At 35.3% G+C, this 19,411-nt stretch overlaps 2 protein-coding genes across 4 annotated transcripts in view; one reads left to right on the top strand and one right to left on the bottom strand.

The window, feature by feature from the left end:
• Positions 1-1,371: 1,371 nt before the first annotated feature.
• Positions 1,372-7,356, top strand: LOC148653430 (gremlin-1-like). Its single transcript, XM_088648441.1, has 2 exons — positions 1,372-1,598; positions 3,255-7,356. Exons 1-2 carry the CDS (start codon positions 1,591-1,593, stop codon positions 3,814-3,816), a joined length of 570 nt encoding a protein of 189 aa, XP_088504567.1. The 5' UTR covers positions 1,372-1,590; the 3' UTR covers positions 3,817-7,356.
• A 6,285-nt stretch (positions 7,357-13,641) lies between these two features.
• LOC148653429 (formin) overlaps positions 13,642-19,411 on the bottom strand; it is a 144,818-nt gene continuing 139,048 nt past the window's right edge. For all 3 annotated transcript variants that reach the window (XM_088648416.1, XM_088648417.1, XM_088648414.1), the window contains 2 exons: positions 18,227-18,308; positions 13,642-15,655 (listed from right to left, as the gene is read on the bottom strand). In XM_088648416.1, coding sequence (XP_088504542.1) covers positions 15,611-15,655; positions 18,227-18,308 — 127 coding nt within the window. In that variant the 3' untranslated portion in view covers positions 13,642-15,610. The remainder of the gene's footprint in view (positions 15,656-18,226; positions 18,309-19,411) is intronic.

The raw sequence follows: 19,411 nt of genomic DNA, 5'->3' as shown, positions 1-19,411 counted from the left end.
CCAGTTGGAATAAAGAAAGAAATTGGCATCGAACGTGCCCTTGCGGTTTCCAAGAAATGGAAATGGTTTTGGCATCTTTTCTTGAGAAGGATTTTCGTGACTACTTCAATTAATGGTGAGAATATTTTTCACTAGAAAGTTCAAATACATACAGGATTAACGACTTGTTTTATGTGTACTTTTTAGTCATCAGACTAGTAATATGTAAATGTATTTGATTGACACATCCAAATTTGTGTCGGATGAAGATCTCATTGCATATATCATTGCCTTTCTCTAAGAAGTGTATTATGTAAAAATAACCACAGTAATTTATTTTTCTAATATACACACATCAGTAAATAACGTTTCGTTTTAATTCTATTCGAATATGAACAAGCCAGTCTAATAGGCCAAAACTCTAAAATGTAGTTGAATGAATCTTGTAAAATTATAATACGTTGTGATTCAAATAAACATTTTCTTCAATAACTGGAAAAAAATAAAGATAAGACTAATGTTTGTTTAACCCATGGTAAATTGAAAAGATTTGTTGTGAAACTTAAGTGACCTGCTGTACGGCGTTGTCAGATGAACAAGTAGATTTGCTTTCCTTAAGTTGGACCCAGTGGTGCAAAGTCCTTATTTAAAATTAGATGTTGTCTAAGTATTTTACGAAAAAAAGTAAAACAGTTTATAATTGTATATGTGCGCTACTTCTCCACTTTATCGACTAGGCTGTTGGAAGGATGTTCGCTTTTTTGCTTCTTTTTGCGTTATTTTCTAAGTTAATATGAGAGAGTGATATGAAAGAGCATTCTGATATAAAAAGTGCGTCTGCAAAAAAAAACCAACTGACTCTTCAACTGTCTGAATCTTGCGTGTTTTAGTCTAAGTAGCTTCGTGAAAATGCAAGCGGGACTTTGGAAAGGCTGTTTTCTTTCTTTAGCCGACGCTGTTTATATGAAACAGTTTAATATAATGTGTACTTTACACCTTGTTTAGTAAATGTTCCCTTGCGGACAACTCGAATACTGTCCAATAAATTAAGCAGAATACAAGGTACTGACAATGTATTTCTATTTTAGTTTGATGTGATTTTGAATGACCTATTGTTTCATTTTCTACAGTTGATAACTTTCTGATTTATAATATGCTCAAGATGTCGATGATTATTGTATTTAAGTATACCCCCGAGGTGTACTCTGTATAATTCTGTAGTGGCACTGGCACTGTCTGACATGAGCAGGAAAGAGATGCCAGCAGAAAAAAAAATCCTAAATGCCTTTTCGGCAGTATGTTTCCCTCCCTTGGGTTCAAGGAAGTGTTGAGGGGGCGGATAGTTTGATTTTTCTTTGGATCGTGCCTAGCCAATAATGTAGAAGGAACTGTTTTGCACATCTCAGCTGGCAGACATTTAAAAGGGAGACAGCCAGGCGCTGCTGCAATTTGTACCAAAAAACAGTCTCCCTTTCTATGGAATCGTTAGCAACTTTCGACTTCCATCACTGCGCACGTCGACTGCCATACACTCGATACAACTAACTGCTCCTTGACTTGGGCACGTTAAAACCACTTTTCAAGACTGAGTACGGCTTATGTTGTCAAAGAATGGGCAGGTGAGTGCTTTATATGCTTCACTTGGGGGGTATATTAGAAATCGTTGTTGTTTAATTCTTAAGAAACCTTAACTGAAATTAAAATACAAGTTTCATGAGACTGGTTATAGAATAAAACAATGAGCAGGTGTCTTGCCATCGATATTTATTAGCCAAGAGTCTGAATGTATGTTGTGGTTCTGTTTATATATTATCTACAAGAAGCTAAAATAATCAGTCTGCGATCTGCTATCTCCCCTCTGCTCATTCATTTTTGGATATACGTATAGCACATGAAGCAAGTGCAAACACTAAAACTGAGTTTATATAAATGTACCATTCTGTACATTACAAGGGCCATTGCAAGTAAAAGCAGTTTTTCTTATGTTGCATAATTCTAAAAGCCGTAACACTTTGCACGTTTTTTTAAACATCAATTGCGGTGGATTTTGATTTTTTATTTACAGAAAATGTTTGTGATCCTAAAACCACATTAGTGACAGTTAATGCGTTGCGTTGCATCCGATTCATAATTCATCTACTGATTCATGAAAAGCTGATTGCGAAATGTCCAGCATAACATTGTATGGTTTAAGACGTTAAAATAAAAATATGTTGCTCTTTGTGTACTCAAGCCCCAAATTGTCTGTGCAAATAAACAGACATTTTTCATTTTTATGATAAAAAGTGAAAAAAATATATTTTGCCTTTTACCCCGTTTCTAGCTACATACGAGCCATTTCGTAGTTTTTGTAAGAATATGCAGAGCAAATGGTGATCTAGAGCAAAAAAAACATTTTTTTAGCAGAAATGCATTTTAAGTGACTAGTAATATGCAATTCTCTTCCCAATAAAATTGTCTCCTTTTCACTTCTAAATGTGCAATGCCTTTTGCGAAAACATTTTACTCCAAGCAAAGTCTGTCTCGCAAATCTATTCATTCCAATGGGTTATTTATAAGGAAAAAATATGTCTGCGCCCAGAACCATAATTTAACTGAGGTTACTGTCATAATGGAATTCTTGATACATTTGTAAGCCTGGTATGGCAACAGTCAGCAAAAGTAGGACTTGCTTACTCTCCAGTTCCTTCTGTATCCCATTGAGTAATCTGCTCTAGTGCCCTTATAAACCTTCTACTGATCTTGGCACCTCTATAATATTGTTTTACACTAGACATCCTGGCAGTGACGTTGAACTCCAGAGTGGTTCAGAAAGAGAATCACATTTTACAAAGCAGAATAATTTCTTTCGCTGTACAACGGGCAAAATAAGTTAATTCGAAACTCTAATAAACTGTGCTCCAGGTTGGCACAAAACAATTTTTTTGCCTTGTCTTTCAACAAGAGTGTTATATTACTGCATTTTCTTTGTTCTAAAATGCCGCTTTCCTCACCAGGAATTAACAGTTTCTGATCATATATACGCGTTTAAGATTCTTATTTTCAAGTTAAAAAACTTCTAACGCCTAAGAAATCCGTCTTCTTCAGCTTTCACTTTTATACAGTACAGTATGTGAGTTTTGATCATCACGTTTATAAAACTATTAAAAAGATTAATATAGTAATCTTTTAAGCTTAAACATTTGGTAGATGTTATGTAATGGAAATATAAGAAGCAGCATTAACCACTCTAAAAAGTAACTGTACACGGTCATGCATGGGTTTTTTTTTTCCAGAATGACCAGATCTCTTCAAGTGGTCTTCAGCACGATGCTCGTCCTTGGTTTGCTGTGCAGCTCCGCTGAGGCAAAGAAGAAAAGCACAGCTTCTCAAGGAGCCATCCCCCCTCCCGGCAAAACCCAACAAAACAACTCGGAGAAGCAGCCGCAGTCTCAGCCACCACAACCAGACTCGGGGAACCGGGGACAGAGCAAAGGCTCCTCTACGCCTGTTGAGGAGGTGCTGGAGTCTAGCCAGGAAGCCCTGCATGTCACGGAGCGCCAATACCTGAAACGTGACTGGTGTAAAACCCAGCCTCTTAAGCAAACTATCCATGAAGATGGATGCATCAGCCGCACCATAATCAATCGATTCTGCTATGGTCAGTGCAATTCCTTTTACATCCCCAGACATGTGCGCAAGGAAGAAGGTGCCTTTCAGTCGTGCTCTTTCTGCAAGCCGTTCAGATTCACCAAGATGACTTTCACTCTGAACTGTCCGGAGCAGCAGCCCAGCACCAAGAAGAAAAGGGTGCAACGCGTCAAAGAGTGCCGATGCGTTTCTATAGATCTTGACTAGATCAGTGTTTCATGCTCTTTGTCGATTAGCGGCAAGATGTAAACTTTGTTTCTAACTAAACAGGGAAGCGCTCATTCGCGTTGCATCACAATATGACTTTTAAACTGCTAAAAGAAAGTATTCCCTCAGCATCCGATGACCTGGTCCTTCGGGGGACAATAGAATGAAAAAGGTTTTCTTCCAATTTACGATCAGACAGAAAACAACTCTTATTTCACCAGATAGGAACACTTTTGTTTCACTAATTTCAGAGCTTTCCAGGAAAAGAAATTCATGCCTTTTCATATTTATAGTGTAATAACCATATAACCACACTCACCGCTGTAACTTGCGACACAGGTTTAATAACAGTAACATGCTTGATTATACAAAATACACTGTGACGAGTGAATGGTGGAAAGGCTTGGCGACCTATTCACATAAAATATCTTCCAAACAAAAGTCTTTCAGACCACTTCGGCGGGGTATACGCCATTTGTTTTCATTATCCCACCTGCATTTATTTTATTTTTATTGATTTTATATATTGACTGTGTAATAGATAGTTTCCACTGTGTGGAATGTGAATAGACAACAGAGTGATACGAATATTTAATGTAATTATATGAGTCGTTTGTACGATTAATATGAATGTTACAAGCTTTTCTGTGAATCTTTTGGCCTACACTGTTTTGTGTCAATGATTTCAAATGGGTAGATGGATATAGACTGGTAATAAACACCAGTGTCAAGCTATTGATGACATTGAAAGGGAACTCTAATATTCTTCAAATGAAAGTTTAAAATATAAATATACTTTTCGTTGATTTTCTTCAGCAACTGTATGTGAATTTCTTCAGACAACTGTTAAAGAACTAGCTTATATAGTAATAAATTAACACGTTCTCCTGCATGAAAAAGTACATTTTATACAATTGTTGTGCAATATGCAGGACTTGCTTACCGAGAAACAAATTAAAACATTTTTAAAATTGAACTTTGTTGAATCTTCCACTTTTATCATTGCAGACAATGGTCATGGCTTAGCCTGCGCCTTCAATAATTGCTAACCTAGACATTTCAGTGTGCGGTGCAGATTCAACGAGTGTGAAATGAATCGTAAATTATTTTGAAATTGCGAAGACTCCGATTTCGTGCCGAGCATTTTATGCATCACGTTAACCCAAAGCACCAAATAAAACCATTTTCTCTTAGAGATGGGTTCTACTTTCTTGTCTCGGAGCCAGCCTCTCGCTGGGACTTTTATACGTCTTCAGACCCTTGGGTACATTTCGTCGTAAAAGAAACTTTGTAATTTATGGGGGAAAGACCACTAGAAAAGCAATGTAATGTCAAGCACAGCAAGCATTTCAATAAGTATTTCAAACAGCTTGTGGAGTTTACCCATGCGTACTAGTACATGCAAATATTTCTGCGGCTTTAGGTAGTTACGTACAATATTTTAGGTATCTCATATATTTAAAATAACCAATCAATATTCGCAAAATAATGGCCATTGTTCTGTTTGTTTCAGTACCTAAACTTAGGCTTAAGGAGGTTTCTAATTAAGTGTTGATTCTAAGTGTTCTGAAAGTTTTATTTAAAACACTATTCAAAAACTGCAAATAAAGATCCAGAAAAGGCCGGAATGCGCGTTAAAATCGGCGGGGGATTTATATAATTAGAAATAGAATATTTTTAAACATCTCCTAACTTTAAATTATGGATTTTTATTCATTGGTTGGATCCAGTTATAGTGCGCTAAAACATGTAGGTCTGTCAAGATCCTTTATACTGTATACAGGATAAAGTACTACAGTACTTTGTATTCATGGTATTTTATTCAATTAAATTGGGCAATACAGGAGGTAAATATGATTTGCTGTGTCTTTACGTGTTAAAATATTGAGGAATGTATATATGATTTTGCTTCACTCATTTACAGCATTTTTGGGACTAGCAGAATAGCAATATAAAAATAACATGGCTAGGTATTGATTTGTAATTAGGCCTATAATGGGTGTTGCCCATTACGTTTATTTAATCTAATTACAGGCGTTTTCTATGGGTTTAAACCTAGTATTAATAACTCAATCTGTACTATTCTTTCCCCAAAGTGACATAATAAAGGGGGGTTTTATATGGATTAGGAAGAAGTAATTTTGTAAAACTACTCGACTCTATTTCATAACCACGTACGTTTATGAAAGGGAAGGATAAAGATTGTTCCCAGTATGAAGCTGAAAATCAACTCCTTTATCGTTACCTGTTTATTTGTTACTTATTAGCTTAACATCGTTAAATAACGTCTTCCCTTCTGCACTTCAGTTTAGGTAATATGTTTAAGTTTGTGAGCGTATATTCAAGATTAAGATGACCTCAAGGATATGTAAGCTTGTTCAAAAACCATAATTAGAACAACCTCTAACACTGCTTCATGTCAGAAGGCAACTAGAAGTATTTTATTCTTGATATTAAATTTAATTTAGCAGAATCTTCTTGTGTGAAACCTAACGTCTCCAGGGAAGTCCCTACCATGAAGTGACTCCATCCTCCAACAGCTGGTCATACTAAAATGGCACAGGGGTGATGCCACAAGCCGTTTGTTCAATTTGGCATTCTGTAGAGTTCATATTACAGTATGCTGTTATTGATGTAGGTACTGTAGGAGAACTTTGTAAAGTTCAAATCACCCACAAGCTTAACTTTTTTTTGGTTTTCCTTAAGTCCTTTATTAAGACAATACAGTATGTGTGATTTCTATCCGTACCTGTGAATTTATTTAGAGGCGAAACAAACTAGCTGTGGTTTATGTTGTTTCTGTAATTGTGTTTTATTAAGGAAACAGACCTTTCTCTGGCACTGTTGGTCAACATTTAACACGTTTAAATATTATTTACTGAATTATAACATTAAAAAAACAGTTGTTAAAACCATTTAGGTTGAAAGTTAAGAGTAAACATATCATTAAATATATTTCAGGGATTCTCTGATAATTCACTCGGATTCAATCATCACACTGGATGTCTTTTATAAATGATATAGCCAATTTAAAAATTGACTTTAGAAATATAAATGTTAGATTTTGGTTAGTTTTATAAATTTATTTTTTATTATTCAGCAAAAATGGATATTTACATATACCTTAATTACTTTCAGCTTGTTAAAGCCCTTCATACGTTTGCGCTTTGTTTATTTTCAAGTTTAAATGTGGTATTTTAAAGCTGAAGTTTTAATTTAAATCCTCTTTTTCAGCAGTCTTCAAGTGTGAATACATGTTTTGTTCTGTACTGTGAGTATGATTATTTCTTCCCCCCCCCCCCCAGATAAGTCCAGCATCACTCTTATTACTCTTTAAATGGCTGTCTGTGGACTTCTGTTTTCTGTTTCTAAAATGTATTTTAGAGATTAACTTTTTAACTTTCATTTAGAATACTGCTTGCTATGCTTGTTATACTTGTTATTTATATAATGTTTGGTTTTACTAAAATCATAATCTCAAAATATATGTTGCATCATGTTGTGGGCTGCTATATTAAAAAGATCCATATTCCACCTGTTGCAGAGTTTATGAGCAATTATGTGATGTTTATGCCCCCCACACATTTCAGGACACATTATACACATGCAGGCATGTCTATACTTCAATATTTCTAATCATCTTTGCTGTCTCCCATGCTCCCAAACATCACTGGTTTGAGCCTGAGTTTTGTTACTAGTTTACTTTAACTGGGATTCCCAAAAGCAATGGTGCGCAACTTGTTGATTATCACTAGCTTTGAACAGGTTTGTGCTCTGCAATTGCCCCTATGAAACCTGCCAAGTGCACCTAAGCCTCTAGACTGCATCACTTCCAATTTATGCTAAATGGGCCGTGGGACCTAGAGTATGGAAAAAGGTGGATGGATTTGACAGTACACATTCTGCAGAAGAGGAGCTTGATCCTGATCTCTGGCATGGTCTCTCAGGGCCACAGTGGGGAAGTCTAACTTATTAAACAATAATTGATTCCAGTGTGTTACATTAAAGGATATATTTCAGATTGATTTTTAGCAAAAATGAGAAAACAAACGTTTCTTTTATTTCCCCTCAATATTTCATTACTTCTGTTGACCCACAGAATACAAATGGGAAACAATACTAAATATTAAAAATTATGTAATGCTTTAGAATCCACGTAAAAAGTTGTGCTTCAGACTAACCAGTTCTACACCAAAAATCATCAACAAAGAAAAACCTTAATTTGCTGTTGTTCTAAGAACCAAGATTGAATTTGCTCTCCTTTTCCAGGTATAGCGACTTTGCAATCTCATGCTGTAACAACCATCTTCTGCTCCAAAACTCTGTTTATCCCAGAATTTCTGTTAGGAAACTAAGATTCCAACAAAACACTAAACATGGCCCTGGATAACCTTAGCAGTTTTTGTCCTATAACAATACTTTTTTGTGAAAATTTTAAAATGCGCTACTGCAGTACAATTGAACAATTACCTGACTGCAAATAACCTTTTTAAAGCCTTATAATCTGGTTTCAGACAATTACAGTATATAGCTCTTGTTAAAGTTACTAACGATCTACTTGTGGTAATTGACTCTGGGTCTTTATTTATGTTAATTCTCCTAAGATATAAGTGCTGCTTTTGATACATGACACATTAATCATTACATTTTATCCCCCATCTCGAGACTGTGTTTGGATTTTCTGATATCACACATAAATGGTTAAACTCTTATCTTACTTATCACTGACACTTTGGTTCTCTTGGGGGTTTTAGTTCTGAAGTTGGGTTCATTAAGTCTGGTGTTCCCCAAGGCTCAAATCTGGACCCATTGCTCTTCAGGATTTACATGTTCCCATTTGGTCACATATAAAAATCACATGTCTGAATGATAATTTCTATGTTCATGATACTCAAATTTATGTCAATCCCAGACCTGACACTGAATTAGCTATTTCTCCACCCTCTAATTGCATCTCTGATATAAAAACCTGGATGAGTCAAAATTAACTTCACTTAACTGCACCTCCCATCACTTACAGTATTTCAATCAAAACTGAAGAATTTAGGGATGATATTTGATCCTGGTTTAATTTGTGATCCTCATATCAAAATAGTGTAAAAACATAATTCTTGCATTTCAGAAATATCACCAGACTATGTTCTATGTTGTCTTTGACTGTTGCAGAAAAGCTGGTTAACACATTTGTTTTTCTAGAATTGCAATTCCCTACTTGCTGCAGTACCTAATCCACACAGAACAAACCAGTATGTTCGGAACCTGGAATTATTGTGCTTGTTGTGGTTATTGTCTTCAAAATACTGTATATGTTTTTTTCAAGTACTAGGTTTCAAGGAATTGAAGAATTAACTAAAAGATTGAACTTAAATTATAATGAAATACAGCACTCATGTTCAACCTTGGATTGATTCAGTGTTGACTGGTTGTCTTGTTGAGTACAAGATTGTGAGAGAGGCATAATAATAATAATAATAATAATAATAATAATAATAATAATAAACTTTATTTTATATAGCGCCTTTAAAGGTGGCTTCTCAAAGCGCTTTACAGGATGACAATAACAATAAATAAGAAGACTACAACAATAAATAAGAAAATTTCACAAGACAGGACACAATTATAATTACAGCAATACAACAATAACAATAGAGGAGACCGTGGAAGATGGTATTAAGAAGAGCAGAGGGGTGAAGAATGGAACCAGTTAAGTAAAGGCTTTTCTGAAAAGGAGGGTTTTGAGTCTGGATTTGAAGGAGTTTAGAGAAGGTGACTCTCTAATATCCTTGGGCAAGGAGTTCCAGAGCTTGGGGGCATAGCAGGAGAAGGCCCTGTCGCCCATACAATGTAGACGGGCTTGGGGGACAGTAAGGAGGGCAGAATTTGAAGAGCGGAGGTTGCGAGGTGGGGAGTAGGGCGATAAAAGTTCAGACAGGTATTGAGGTGCCAAGCCATGTAAAGCCTTGTAGGTGAGCATGAGGATTTTAAAGTCTACGCGGAATTTGACCGGAAGCCAGTGCAAGGACTCCAGGATAGGAGTAATGTGAACACTTGCACTAGATCTGGTCAGGATTCTGGCTGCTGAATTTTGGACATACTGCAGCTTGTTCAGAGTAGATTTAGATACCCCAGGGAGCAGAGCATTGCAGTAGTCAATTCGAGAGAATACAAATATGTTGATCAGCTTTTCAGCCACAGTTAATGATAGCATAGGGCGTAGTCTTGCGATATTTCTAAGGTGAAAAAAAGATGTTTTGACAGTATGCTGTACATGTGGGTCGAATGTTAAGCCAGAATCGAATATAACCCCAAGGTTTTTCAATTTGATTGGAGCTCAAGTACAGAGCCATCTACAGACAGGGTTACAGGACTGGCTTTACGAAGTTGATGGGGGGTACCAATAAGCATGACTTCAGTCTTGTCACAGTTAAGATGAAGGAAGTTTTGAGTCATCCAAATTTTTATGTCAGAGATGCAATTAGATAGAATAGAGACAGCCACATCAGTGTCGGGTTTGGTATGGATGTATATTTGAGTATCGTCAGCGTAAAAATGAAAGCTGAGGCCATGTGATCTTAAAAGCTGACCAAGTGGGAACATGTAAATGCTGAAGAGCAAGGGGCCCAGTATTGAGCCCTGAGGGACACCAGACTTGACAAGACCAATTTCAGACCTGTACCCATTGAGAGAGACAAAGTGACAGCGATCAGTGAGGTAAGACTTAAACCATTTGAGGGCAGTGTCAGAGACTCCAAACACAGTCTCGAGACGAGAAAGCAAGATGTTATGGTCAACAGTGTCAAAGGCAGCACTGAGATCAAGAAGGATGAGTATGGAAAGAGAACCAGAATCAGAAGCTATTAGGAGATCGTTGGTGACTTTGACTAGGGCGGTTTCTGTGCTGTGAAGTTGACGGAAGCCAGATTGGAGGGGTTCGAAAAGGTTGTTTGTCATGAGGTGGTTATGTAACTGAAGTGTGACAGCACGTTCTAGAATTTTAGAGAGAAAGGGTAAGTTGGAGATGGGGCGAAAGTTGTTAAGATTGTCGAGAGCCATGTTAGGCTTCTTTGGCACTGGGGTAATAGCAGCAGTTTTGAGGACCGTTGGTACAATGCCGGTGCTCAAGGATTCATGTATTATATTGAGGACAATGGGACAGAGAGAAGAGAAACAGGACTGGAATAAAGTGGTGGGAATGGGATCTAAAATAGATGTGGTGGGTTTCATGCGCGTAACTAGTTTGTTTAGGGATGCTGAGTCAAGAAGAGAGAAGCTGGAGAGACGGGAACCAGAGAAGTTGGATGAGGAGGGAGGAGGTGTGGAAATTATATCCGTAGTGGAGAGAATGTGATGCCGGATGTTGTCAATCTTAGAACTAAAGAAATCTAAGAATGTGTTGCAAAGTTGTGATGAGGCAGGTAATGTGGTGGGGCAGTTTGGCTTGAGCAGTCTGTTGATGGTGGAGAAAAGATGTCTGATAATAGAAATATTACACAATTAGTGCACACATTTCCATATTTTACTTACACTACAAGCAACACCCCTAGTAAAAGAAAGAACACATAGAATATGTAGCTGGCAGGAACATTTAAAACGTAAAGTTGTTAGTGCATCAATGAGTTACGTATCCAGAGTCACTAGCATTCATTAGTATTATCAACTGACAGGATGCAACTGTGACCAAGTCGAGCTCAGTTAATTGATTGTATTGGTCCATAATTAAATACCTCAAGAATTCTGCATCTCCTTTAGAAATGGCAAACCATGCAAAACATATTTAAGATAATATTTAAGATTTTATGAGATTTTTTAAACACATCAAAAGTACTCTGGTTGTGGACTTATAATATTTTGTGGTTGTGGTAGGATAATATGGTAGTGACACATGTTGTAGTGACACATGTTGGTGTTAGCCATCACCAAATAATGTTGCCAAACTACATTCTTACTCTCCAGATTTATTGAAAGACATTTCTATGATCCATGTGTAACATCTTTGTTTGTCTATGTTCTGTCCTTTGCACACTTTTGGTTGAGATCATGGTGGACACTGATTGACCCAGGTCAAAGACTTGTTTACAAAAGATGTCAATAACCAGAAGATAAGTAATAAACCCAGTCTACTGTTTCCTTTGAGGTTCCACTTCAGATTTAGTATTGTTATTGCAGAATTGGGGATACTGAAAACTCTCAAAAGAAGGAATTATGTTTGCTTCTGTTGAACAAATGAGCAAATCTCTCTTTTTTATCTAGAATAAAATGCCCTCTTGCATTTGGCATTTTCTAATACATTAAAGGAAAAATGCAAGCAAACATAGTTTCCTTGAGATATGTATTTTGTATCTGAGTGTATTTTCAGGACCTTCTAAGATGTCCCTTTAGTTGGGATACAACACTATAAAAATAGAAACATGTAAATCATTTCTTGTGCAATGCATGAGTTAACAAAATGGTGCAATGAAAATGCAAATACAGGGGCTGTGTTGCTTGTGACCAGTTATATATAAAATACATATTCTTTAAAATTTGTTTCATTAAACTAAAATGACATTTTTACAGGGCTGATACCATATTAAAACTGTCCGCACTATCAATTGGCTGTTTTCTCCAAGTACTTAAAAACTGAAAATTGAAAATAATAAGGAAACCCATAGACATGTCTATGTTATTTTTAATGTTTCATCTTATACCCTTTCCTTTCTCATCAGCTTATATGAATAAGATGAACCGTGTTTTGGTTTAAAGTGCGAAAAAGGAAAAAAAAAGGTTCTCTTTAAATTTTCCATTTTATTTGAGTCATAAGGATACATTCTTCCCCTACAGTTTTGTTGACTAATATATTAGCACAAAAAATCTTATAAATTGACAAAAGAAAACTCCAGATCTTGTCCAGGTCATGAGAAGTGGAATGAATGACAACAACGGAAAATGCTCATCCATCGTACTTACAGATCATTCAGACATTGGTCTGATGCTCAAAGAGTTTCACATGTTTTATCTCAGCTTTAACACTTATCTCCAATAAATTAAAAAAATCTTCAAATGACTGCAATATTTAATGTTAAACTGGGACTTCATTTCCATGATCTAGTTTTGTGACTCTTTTTATAAACCCTTAACAAATAAATATTACCTTGGGGAAAAGAAGGTGTACTGTACATTACGCTTCGGATTTGTATTCAATTAAGTTTTCTAATTTCTCAAATGAAATATGTCATACCTTCAAATTCCACTTATGCTTTTTTATTCCACTTATAATGATTAGCATGATAAATTCATTATTTTTTTAAATATTTTCTTGAAGTTGATCAACTCTATGAGTGAAGGAAATATACCAAGTTCAAGGCAATGTCTTTAGATCACCATCTCCTTTACAGCTTACTCTGACACTGCCTGCTCCTGCACTTGCTTTCACATGGAAGACTGATTTTTAATTAGGAAAATTAAATTAGGACAAAATTCTTCACCGATTTCTGTCAAAGATGTTTTTAACATACATATAGACAAAACAGATCTTTCATTTTCCCCCTATACGCAAATCTTACTCTAGCTGCTTTGAAAAAATATCACAGTCCTTCACACTGTATGTTGTGAATGACATTTCTGAATATTTCTAGTGTTAAAAAAGTTTTACTTAACAAGTACTGTTTCTGATAGTCTGGCATGCTTCTTTATGTATAACTTCTCAAAATGACCAAACCTTTCAAATCTAAATAAAAGGAACCTTCTTTTAGGTATTTTACTTTTCAACAGATAACACGAGTTTATATAAACCGATATGTACACATTACAGTGAAACTCTTCTATGCAAGTACAACATGTATAGATGGACTTTTCTGGGGGTGAAGTATGCGGCTCTCTCTTGTAATCCTTAAATTGAAATATTTTTTTTTAATTTACATTTATTTTGCACTAATGAAAAAATAAAAAACTTCTCTCTGATAAACCTGAATGAACTGTCTCAATAGCATTCTCACATTTGGGCTGAAATTATATACAAAAATATATCTGCAACGATCAAACAATAGATATTTAGGCATAAAATAAATGTTTTTATATATACAAATATATCTGAATCCCTATTAATATAGGACTATATTTCTTTAGTAGACCTTGTCTCCGAAACATAAAGCTAAAAGTTCAAATCTTTTATTGTTAAAATACAAATGTTCTGTTAAACAAATATATTTTTTAGCTTTCGAAAAAAAATGTAAATGGTTAATTTAACTGCATAATGGCACATTAATCACTGTAATGTGTAACTGTTAGTATAAATATGGGAGATATATTGGATTTCAGAAAAACTATTGCATAGAAATTTTAAACATTGGCCAAACGTGCAATATAATTATATCTGTTACCTGAAGGGAACTATTGAATAATAAGGTATATTAATACAGAACAAATGTTTTTATGCCATGATGGCTTTTTCTGTGTTATTGCAAATATAATTTTCTTCAATCGGTTCCTCAGTTCTGAAAATCCATCTCAAACCTCAGCATATGGCTACAACTGACACCAGACTGAAAGAGTCAGAATAGTAGACTTTAGTTTTCTCCTGGAAAAATGTAATTATTGAGTTTTATCCATCCATTGTGCTTTAGAAAGCAAAGCACAACCCTGGTAACCACCCAAAACCTGCCCAGTAGGGGTCACTGTAACTCAATCAGAATTGACTGCAATCAGGTTCCTCTCTTCAACTCTCAAAGGCACAAATACCAATATTTAGCTTCCCCCTGTCTTTAACAAAGATCATCGATTAAAATGTTGTGTATTTATTTAAGCTTCTCTCTCCCTATCTGTGTGTCTCATGAAGAACAAGCTGGGGTATGCGAAAAGACAAATTCCTAATGCAAGAAATTGTATGTGGCTAATAAAGTGATCTGATCTTATCTTATCTATTTACCAAATTTTCAAGTTTCTGTCTTTATAAAATATACCTTTCAAATTAGAAACTTTCTCAGCATCCACTTTCACCCCCAAGAAATAATCAAAACAGATAGGACTGGGGATTTTTTAAAGATGAAGGCTACAACTGAAAATTTTACAAACTTCAAGGAATTTAATTTAGTAACCTATCCTAAATGTACTGCACACATCAATGACACGGCTCTTCATTTATCTGTATTTAATCTGTATTTATCTGTGTCATGTGGCATCTATTTGTCATGGCCAAAAAATAAAAATATGCAACAACTGTGCACCGAAGCTACAACCTATTAAGAGAAGTTTTATCAGTATGGATTTGCTTTTCAATAAAATATGTCCATTTCCCTAGTGCTATTTTTATACAAGCTTTCAGAGCTTTAGATATACGTTGGTCATGATTGAATCTGCAGAGCAACATGAACCCACAAGGTTACTCTGATGTGTTTGTTATTTACTCCAGTAGTTCCAGTGTATCACTCTACACAGACTTAAACTTGTTTATATCTGAGATTTCTGACTGCTGGAGTTTGACTGCTCACTTGGATTCTTTATCCAAAGGCCTTTGCTATAGATTTTGGCTTTGTTACATATTACAGAAAACCCCAACCCCCATCTGATATGCCCACATGAGGGATAGCTCTGGCAAGTTATCCTTTCCCCAGTCTGTCCTTTTCCAACAGTTTTCCTGATGTCCTGTAAGCTGGCAGGTGGTGGAACTGGCATCTCCAAGGGATCACAGTGCTGTCAGCTCAGGTACCCAATAAACAGACAGGTCGAGATAGCAGCAGGAACAGATCAGGCGACGGACACTGCACAGTGGGGCAGTCCTTTCAGTCTCTCAGTCTCCTCAGCCTGCTCGCTGCTTCTTTCAGGTGGTGGATACACTTGCTTCCTTCTGACGTAACCGTTCTTTCTGTTATGGCAAAATAAAGAAAAAATTACAATTTCGCCCCATTAAATGACAAGTTTTAGTGATACTAGTATAAGAGGTAACTGTGAAACTGTTCTGGGGTTATCCACCCCTATATTCCTTAAATAATAAGAAAGCCAAGCCATCACCAAGTGATATTTTTTTCAACCCAATATTTGGGCATGATTGCCAAAACATATCTATTTCCATTTGCATACTACCATTGCAACATTTCAATTAAAATCTGAAACATCCAAGAGTCATCCTCCTGCTCAGTAAGCTGAGTTATATTGGACTGTACCAATGATGTTTCAGGATATTTCTATGGTTTGGAACGCTATCACAGTTGCACATATCACAAATCCACTTGCATCTTCAATGGAACTATTACTCTGAAAGATCTGCTGCAAAACAGCTAATCCAAGGCCGAGGTCTAAAATGAAATCTCTGGATGTTCTGGAAATTCTTTGCAGGATTATATTTTGCTTTTTTAATTTACCCATTTCTTTACAGAGATTTCATTGGATTGGATTTTATCCTATACATTTTCCTTTAAATATCTATTGCCATTTTGTAGTTTTTAGTATTTATTGGAAATTCTTTCATAAGGATGCTCTAATCCCAGCATGGCACCTTTTACAAAATTAGGGTTGGAACAAAAATAACAAGCTTATGACATACCATGCAGTGCAACAAGACTAAAATATCTAAATATTTATAGTTCTGAAATTTCCTTGTTTTTCCTTAAAAAAAAGGTAAATATTAAGTCCACAGAAATAAAGGTTTTAAAACTAAATATCAAAACATTAATTCTGGGTTTTCTAAATGTTACAATGTAGAAGATCATTTATAAGTTTTTTTCTTTGTAGTATACTGAGTGTACTGATTTATAACTGACTGCAATGAAGTTTAATTTCTTAAGTGAAAGTGTTTTAATTTTGAATGGGTACGCTTTTATTCACTTCTTCTCCATAATTCTAGCTAACATGGGTTATATCATGTGTGCTTGAATTTTGCTTCTAAATAATTTAATTGAAGAGTAACATATCCAGCCTTACATTGCAAAAAAGGAAAACACCTTTGAGGAAAGCTGTAAAAATGATGTTATATTCATAGACTAAATTTAAGAAGCCCCCCCCCCAAAAAAAAAAAAATTCAGTGGCTGTTATTGTAGTATACAGGAGATCTCAGGTTTCTTTCTTCAAAGGAAAATAAGACCATTAACTCATTCCAGAGTAGCCTTTATTTAAGTTTTAATGAATTTCTATGGGAGGTAAGCCTGACTTAGCACTCTGCAAATATGGAATCAGTTAGAAGTGATCAAACGTAAGTGGGAAAGGACATTAATTAAAACCCAAATCATAGTAAACACTAGTATCGTCTGTATACAGTGAATTTTAAATGTTAGCATACTTGAAATGACCTAGGTTTATTTTTATCACTTTCTCTGCGTCTAGAGTTAGGATTTTGGAAACCTGATATGGCATTAGTGGATTTTTAATTTTGTCTCTGTGTATCCATAAGGAGCACAAACCAGAAACAAACCCGATCACACTTTGCAAATACTATACATCCACTATTCAATACTGACACAACTTAGGCATATGGTTCCTATGACAAACACATAAACAACCTTCTGGCCTTGATTACCACTATGTTAACCTAAAAAAGAGAGAAGCATTTCAAAACTGAGATGAAAAGAAATTTATACCCTAAATGGTATATATTCTAAAATTAGTATGTTCTTGACCTTCACATTTGCAAAAACCAAAGCAAAAGTATTTTCTGTCAGGTTTGTTTTATATACGTGTATAGCACACATAAGCTTCATCATGCATATTATCACAAATATTTACCATAACCCTGAAAATAATTCTAAAATAGTTTTTCAGTTCCGTTACGATAACTGTAACCACAATGCATTCTCTTTTCTTGCAATAGTCAACATTTGCTTTTGTATTATGTGTTACAAAATAAATATAAGAAGCTATTTTGTCTACAATGTAAGGTGGCATCTAAAAACACTGCTGCTTTGAACTGACTTAAGAAGCATCAAATCTTCCACTTAATTTACACACGAGCTTGTAAAAATATACGTCTATCATTGAAGCTAATCTGTTAATAGCTGTGTGAATTAGGCATTATCCATAACAGCAAAGCAGTTCAAATTAACCAATTACCTTTTCAACAGACACATTGTATAAAATATACCGTAGTTCAACAGAATTTTTATTAGAGATCAATATCAGGATGGATACAATTAACATGTTTTAGTACCCATAGTGATTTAGTAGCTTGGTATTTTGTTTTAAAGAAATGAACATTTTATTAACTATAAAGGCATAACTACAATATTTTGATGTGAGCATAACATTTTAAAATACAGAGAAGTAAAGCCCAGAAATAGTGGAATAGTATCTAATAATTTAAAAATACCCCATGGATCTGTTATCTGTAAATCTGTTACATGTGCACATTAAACATTTTAACATCAATAATAAAACTGTGAAGCTGCAGTATATTGAGAACATTAGCTGTTCAATTGGGAAAGGTCTTAGGAGAGTTCATCCCTACCAGACTGTTGGGATTGATCTTCTTGGTTTCCACCTTCTTCTCTGCAGTTATCTTATTGATGCACTGCTGGGCTTCTTTGAGCCTGCAACCGAATAGACAGAAATATGCTGAAACAGATGTCCCTAATGCACTGCCTTAACTGGGTACTATAATTTTAAAATCATACCCCAAAAACTCTTCCAAGTCTCTTTTATCATTTTGAAAGGCAAATAAGTTATATGTTATAGATGGTGTCAGAATGCTCAAGTACATTTTTACTGCTTAGTATAATAATTGCTCTTGACCAGTTTATGTGCGTTAGTTCTTCTAAACCTAATCTCTTCTTCAAATATATTAAGGCAGAAAATCCAATGCTTTTTTAATCCATTGCTTTCTTGAGTTAGAGTTACAAACTTTAAGCTACTTAATTAAGGAACATGGATCTGTATTAAAGACTATAATCAATTCCTTACATTGGCAGAACAACTGTTCACCATTTTATCAAAGACAGTATTTATTTTGATACATACAATTAGGTCTGTCAAAAATGATCCATACACATATACAATGTGTATAGAGGAACCCATCTGATAGCCTACAGTATATGTCTACACAACGCAGATACACTTTATACAACCTTCAATATTGCCTAATGAAATGGCTGCAGCAGTATATATATATACGGTATATTTAAAACACACAGACATTCTTAAATATTCTGTTTTATACTTAAAACAGAACCTTCATATTGACATTAATTCAGCCTTTCTAAGGAAGGCAAGCCTGATACACACTTTGTAAACATTTCTAATAATGGTGATAAGCAATATACAATTGCTTACAGGCATTCAATTTCTGCCTTGACCTTCCAGTGCCTAATCTAGCATGATATTGTTTACGGCCTATATTAAAACAATCAAAGGGCTAATATTTTTTTTCACAATTTGGTGCTATACGTGTTGCTTCACATGAAACCCAGTGGAGGCTGATATTGAAAAACACCCCTCTTAAGCAGGAAAAAGAAAATTATTAAGAACAGATGAGGCATTGCCCCTTTAAAGCACAAGGTTAAAGACTTAAATATGCCACCAAAAGGTAACATTTTTCCAGCAAGGAAATGTTCTACAGGGCAAGGATCTGTCAGCCAAAAACCAGAGAGAAGCTAATCATTAAATATGAGAATGAGCAGCTTACCATGATTAATGG

Source organism: Lepisosteus platostomus, chromosome 10 (assembly GCF_059453375.1).
Source record: "Lepisosteus platostomus isolate fLepPlt1 chromosome 10, fLepPlt1.hap1, whole genome shotgun sequence".
NCBI lineage: Eukaryota > Metazoa > Chordata > Actinopteri > Semionotiformes > Lepisosteidae > Lepisosteus > Lepisosteus platostomus.
Note: the sequence above shows the minus strand (reverse complement) of the source record. Positions and strands in the feature narration are given on the sequence as shown.